The sequence below is a fragment of the Hipposideros armiger genome, unplaced genomic scaffold (assembly GCF_001890085.2).
Source record: "Hipposideros armiger isolate ML-2016 unplaced genomic scaffold, ASM189008v1 scaffold_24, whole genome shotgun sequence".
NCBI lineage: Eukaryota > Metazoa > Chordata > Mammalia > Chiroptera > Hipposideridae > Hipposideros > Hipposideros armiger.
Genome location: NW_017731374.1, coordinates 4,779,632 through 4,786,299, shown reverse-complemented (window position 1 = coordinate 4,786,299; position 6,668 = coordinate 4,779,632). Strand labels below are relative to the sequence as shown.

General features: G+C 31.5%; 1 protein-coding gene across 1 annotated transcript in view; it reads left to right on the top strand.

Annotated features, from left to right (window-relative positions):
* SHOC1 (shortage in chiasmata 1) overlaps window positions 1-6,668 on the top strand; it is a 58,049-nt gene that overhangs the window by 41,438 nt on the left and 9,943 nt on the right. Inside the window, 3 exon segments of the mRNA XM_019635792.1 lie at window positions 1,726-1,857; window positions 3,482-3,631; window positions 4,268-5,228. Coding sequence (XP_019491337.1) covers window positions 1,726-1,857; window positions 3,482-3,631; window positions 4,268-5,228 — 1,243 coding nt within the window.

Below are 6,668 nucleotides of genomic sequence, written 5' to 3'. Positions count from 1 at the left end.
TGCAAAAAAAATGCATAGATACAACACACACAGGCAAAAATTTGAAAACAATATTAGTTTGTTTTGAACCTGCCAAAGTCTAGACATGAGCTCTGCTCTAATAAATTAATGTAACATTTATTAACACCAGCATAAAATTATGCCTTTTAAAATAAATTTCATATTCAAATAGAAGTGTTAAATAGTCTCTAAATATCCAAAACTTAGCAATAAAATAAATTTGGATTCAAACAGTGTATTTCTGTATACTTTACACATATTTAGTATAATTTAAAGGAAATCCTTCTTTAGAATGCATATACTCCTCAGGTATGTACTAACAGTTTTATATTTGAAATTCATGTGAAAGAGAAAACTGTCATAATTATTTGTGAGGTTTGCTCAGTTCTTGTTTTTTAAATTTCTACTACAGGACAGGATATTTATACTTCTAAGATATGATGGTTTAGGGTAGCATTTCTCTGCCCACATTAAACTGCTAACCCATGAACTATCTTTCCTTCAACTCTAAAAGAAGATAAAGATAGAAATGGAAGAGGAAGAGAAAGGTTGGCATTTCAGAAAAGAGATGGCATGGAGGGAAACATAAGTGACAGATGGAAAAGGGGAAATTAAGAAATTCTTTTCTCATGTGACAATATGGACAGACAGACTTGGAGAGTATTATGCTAAGTGAGCTAAGTCAAACAGAGAAAGACAAATACCGTATGATCTTACTTATATGTGGAGTCTAAAGAACAAAATAAATGAACAAACAAAACAGAAACAGATTTACAGATACAGAGGACAAACTATGGTTGCCAGAGGGGAGGGAGTTGGGGAGCTGGGTGAAAAAGAGAAAGGGATTAAGAAATACAAATTGGTAGTTACAAAATAGTCACGGGGATGTAAAGTACAGCATAGGGAATATAGTCAATAATATGGTGATAACTATGTATAGTGCCAGATGGGAAGTAGATTAATCGGGGGATCACTTGGTAAATTATATAAATGTCTAACCACTATGCTGTACACCTGCAACTAATATAAAATAATATCGACTGTCAACTATAATTGAAAAATTTTTTAAAGGAAAAAAATTCTTTTTTAGAGTTTAGTTTAATACACACGCACACACACACAGACACACACACACACACACACATTTTTGGCATGGGTGTATTTTAGTATTAAATAAACTAAGATTGGATGATCAAGTCCAAAAATGTTGGGATGGCTACTCTAAATCAAAACCTTATTTATCTTTTTGACTACAACTTCAAATTAATCTGTAAATATCCTTTATTTTTAACTTTGTTTCTGAAAAATCTTACACTATATTTTTAAATTTCTTATTTTAGTTGAGAACTATTAGGTTTAACCTAGAAAAAGCAAAGTATTAAGTATTACTAGTGATACACATTGCCTTTTTTTCTAATATAGATGAAATATAACACCAAATATATTTAAAAGATTTTATTAATAAATGTCAAATGGAAGTGAAGAAAAACAATTTAGTTCCCAAAATTGGAAACTACAAGGATATCATACTTAGAGAAGAAAATTGCTTACCCTCACAAATAAAATTTCATGGATTTTGCATAAACAAATTAATAAACTATATCTAAAATAGCGCTCAAAGATGAGAATGCTGTTTTTTAATTTTTCTTCTAATTATAAATAATTTTTTATATGTTTTGCTTCCACATTTTTCTATAGTCTAACATTAAAAAATGTTTTTTTTAGCTTATAATTGCCCCAGGAGTGGAAGAGGCTGCACTGATAATTCGACAAATTGCTGACCACAATTTAATGACCTCGAAGAGAGATCCTCACGAATGGTTGGATAAATCCTGGGTTGAAGTTTCACCATCTAAGGTTTATTTCCTAAATAAATAAATTAGACATTTGCAAAGCAAATATAAATACAAGTATTTGAATTCTCTTTCTGGTAGCATATTTTTGTCCTCTTATGCTTACATGAGCATATATAACAATAACCATAATGCACATTTATTTAGATCATTTTCCAGAATCATTTTTATTTTTCAATTTCACAGAATTATTTTAATGGGATCTTTTATAATGAACTTTCAAATCTAAGTTATTACAAGTTGATCTAATCACTTCAATGCTTAATATTTTTTAAAATGATTATTTTTCTAATTCCTAAATATAAACATTTAAGAATAATAAATTTATTAAGAGAATAGCAATATTTTATCATTCCATGATTTGTCAGTAATTCAATTATATAATTGAAATTTAAAGTAGAGTTGTATAATACTTATAAGGTTAAATAGTTAATTTTTAGAAATTCCTTTTATTTGAGCATAAATATTTCCAAGTTCTCATACCAACCCAGTGTTTCTGATACTTTTATTTTTAAAGTATATTCAAATCATGAAGCTATAAAAAAGAATGAAAAGGCTTTTTAAGTACTAATATGGAATAATCACCAAGATATATTGGTAAGTGAAAAATGAAAGTTGCAGTACAGAGCATGCAGTATACTACCATTTGTGTAACATGAGGAGAAATTAATATTTACATGTATTTTTTTGTAAATTAATAAAACATCTCTGGAATATTTCATACCAAGAAATGATAATAACATTGGTTATCTCCAGAGAGGAGAACTGGGCTAATGGGGTGGGAATGAGACTTTTTATTTTTTAGTAATTTTAGAATTTTAAACCATGTGACTATTTTACCTATTCAAAAATTAAAATTATAAAACAAAATAAAACATCCATATATATTAAATCACAGAACTTTTACATGCCTAACCAGTACCTAGTACTATCAGCAAATATGGGTATAATTAACTATGACATGTGTATATGTGTGCAATTACCTTCTTACCAAGGCATATCCAATCTGCTCACATGTCTATCATTTCATAAAAATCAAAGAGGGTACAAAAAGCCAGTGTAACCCAGGAAAAAAAGAGAATATGGCAATAGTAGAGATGGTTGCTATATTTCTAGACTTTTATAAGATCTCTCTGAAAACACACATTTTTAGATTGTCAAGTTCAGTTCCTGTCAATAGAAATTCTTCCTATACTCTTTATAACAAGGCTTTCCTGAAATTATAACATCTCTTAAATATCACAAACATAGTTCATTGTAATCAAACAGTGATAGTTTATTGTCTACAAAGGGAGGGCTAAAGAAATCTTGAGGTCCTAAACTAAGTCCTCTAAAAGCTTTCTCTTTAGAAAATCTACCATTAAATAAAACAATTATCATTTGAAGAAGATGAACTGTATCAATTTTTTTTGGATGCGTGATCAGACTAAACTTGAAGATCCTTCCCAATTCTGAGAGTGTACGAATGGTCACTGCCAAGAACTTTCCCCCTGGCCATACTTTTTTTCCAGACATCTCAATTTGAGTGTAGGTGCAATGATAAAAATTTTAATCTGATAGAATGAGTAGAATAAAATGTGTCACTTTCAAAAGACCACTGACTGATTAGTCCTTAAACTCTTTTGTAGGAAGAAACTTACTTACTTGATTTTCCATGTATTAATCCATTGGTGGCTCAGCTCATGTTAAATAAAGGACCTTCACTGCACTGGATATTATTAGCAACTCTTTGTCAACTTCAGGAACTCCTACCTGAAGTTCCAGAAAAAGTGTTAAAGGTTAGTTATTTGAGAACTATATTCTTAGATGAGCGTATTTCCTTTCCACTTGAATATTTATTTTCACCATAAAGGTTTTCAAAATGAAGGTATCCGAGTGTAATTGTTTGGGACTTCACATAGTAAAGAAATAATTTCCTTGAACTAAATTTTATATGGAATTCTCATGGGCTCTGAATCACATTGTACATTTTAAAGCTATCTTACATAGATAATTCAGCATTGTCAGTTTATCACACTTTAAATCATTTTGAATGTTGGTGTGCCTACAAATATTCAGTTATACACTGTATTCATATGGGTTTACATTAACTCTTCCAAAAATCGTGATGCCCTTCATTACAATAGTGGAGTGAACTTTGGCCATATTGGTAACATTTTAAAATTTTTACCAAGGAAATGGTATTCATGTATAACTTGTATTCTATTATAAGTGACTAGAAAATAGATGCAAATTACAATGTTTTTCTTTCAACAGGGTCTAATTATGTAATGTTTTTATTATATGGGTTAATATAATACCTATGAATAAACTACTTATTTATATTTTACCTCCTTTCCATATAGATAAGCATTATTATTTATTAAGTTCATATTGTATTCATATTGTATTAACTAATTTTTTTAATTTTTTAGCATTTTTGTGGCACCACTTCTTTATTCAAGATTAGTTCTCCTTCCACAACAAAATCACCTCAAATTTCATCACCTCAGGAAAACAGGAATCAGACTTTTACTTCTCAGATTTCAGCTTCTGGCTCTTTGGAGTCTGTCATTCAAGAACATAATGAATATTACCAATATTCAGACTTAGGAGAGACAGTGCAGGAAGACACAAGCACCACTTCAAATTATAACCCTTCCCTTATGGAACTAAGAGAAATGCCATGTGTTTTACCACCGCTGACTTCTTACAGTCAGACCAGCTACTGGAAAGACTCCTGTTGTAATGCTAACATAGTGCAGAATAATCCTTTTCCGATTAACATAGACTCAAGGAACTCTGCTGGTAATTCCTTTCTAAACCAGAATGATTCACAGTCAGATGTCTTTTCTTTGGGTCTAACACAAATGAATTGTGAAACCAGAATATCACCGATTGACACTCAGAAGACAGTTCCTCCTAATTTTATAAATTATCAGAAAAAGGGAACACATGAAGCAAAACAACCTATCAATAAAGAAGTTTCTGCCCTTAACTTCTCATTAGAAGGCTCTCAATCTCCTTTTCATTGGAACTTTAAGAAAAATGTATGGGAACAACAGAATCACTCATTCAACTTACAATATCGTGGAGAGCAGACTACATGTGACAAATGGTACTCTCAGAAATATAATTTATTCACTAATCAGCAAAAATGTCTGCCGGATGAGTTAGAAGGCTTCATAGGTGAAAGTTCAAATGCTGGAACTAAAGAAACTTTTTGGAAAGAATTACCCTCTGTCCCCAGTTTGGATTTAATTTGTGCTTCTGATTCTAATGTAAATCAAAAAGAATTCAACAGTCTTTATTTTTACCAAGGAGCTGGAAAATGTTTAGGACCAAAAAAGCACTCTGAATCTTCATCTACCTCAGGAGACAAGAAATCATTAACAGGTAACACTATTCAATAATTGATAAACTACTCGTGAATGTAATTTGAAAAGATATAATAACCACTTACAAANTAAGCTTCTGAAGGAATAGGAACATATTTATTCATTTTTGTATTTCTGGCACCCAACACAGTACAAGTAGGCACAGTGCAAGTGCCAAGAACATACTAGGCTCTTGATAAATATTTGTTGTGAAGTTGAATTGTCTGGCTCAAAAGACCTTCCACAGCTTCCTACCTCATTCAAAATAGAGTTCAAACTCAGCTGAATTCAAACTCCTCCACAGTTGTCTCCTAGTGATCCTTCCTTTAACGTGGTTCTACACACCATTTTCTGAATATGCCCTCACACTCTCACCTTTCAGCCATTGCACAAATGCGTCATTCCTGTCTTCCCCTAGAAAACTGTTCTACATCCTCTTACCTCCAGCCTTCATAGTCTTGTGTTTTTCTGCCCAATTCATACACCACCTCCTTTAACAAATTTCCCCCAATTTTACCCTGGCAGGATAAATCTCCCCTTCTCCCATTTTTCCAAAAACTTTGTACCTTTGTTATAGTAGGAGGTATTCATATATCCTCCACCCTGAAGGATAAGAACTAGGCCATTTTTCTTTACAAAACCTATAGCATCTAACACAGTGCTTTGTACACGGCAAAAATATTCAACAAACATCTACTACATAGAATTAAACCAAAACAAATCCTGTTAAGAAAACGAACAAATGATCTATTTGAAATTGAATCTAGATAGTTTTGATCCTGTAATATATATTAAATGTAGAAATAAAATTCTTAGAAAAGTTATCTAAATAAATGAATAGAAACTGTAAATTTGTCTCATTTATCCATTCAAGTGAAGTTTCACCACTTAATTGGCCTCTTTTTCCCATCTCATAGTAAGCAGTTTTATGCAAAATATGCTTTAGGGTATATACTGAGTACATGACACTAGTGAGTGATACTGTATTCAGATATAGCAGCACGGCTCATAGAAGACATATTCCAAGAAAGGCGTTTCAGGATGAAACAGGAGGTACAGCCCAGTCACAATCCATTCCAAACAAAAGTTTGCTCCCACCTGGATCTTTCCCACCAAAAGCTTCTCAAGTTTTACATAATAATCTAAAAAGTTGGTTAGTTTTTCCGTGGAATTTGAGAAACAGCTATAATCAATTTACTCTTACTCTAATTATCAATATGTCACCAATTCTCAAGCCTTCCCTTCTCATGACTGATGACATTATTACATTAAAGGGGATCCCCTAGATTCATGTAATTTAGAATACATTGTTGCTTTACCCAACTTAACTTAGTAATATGGCTTTTGGTTTTTTAAAGCGTGTCAGTATGGATTTTTTTTGTTTTGTTTTCAGGCATCTGAAGAGTTTAGCCATAAAGATATTAAGTACATTTTCTTAAACTAAAAGAAAATACTGCTA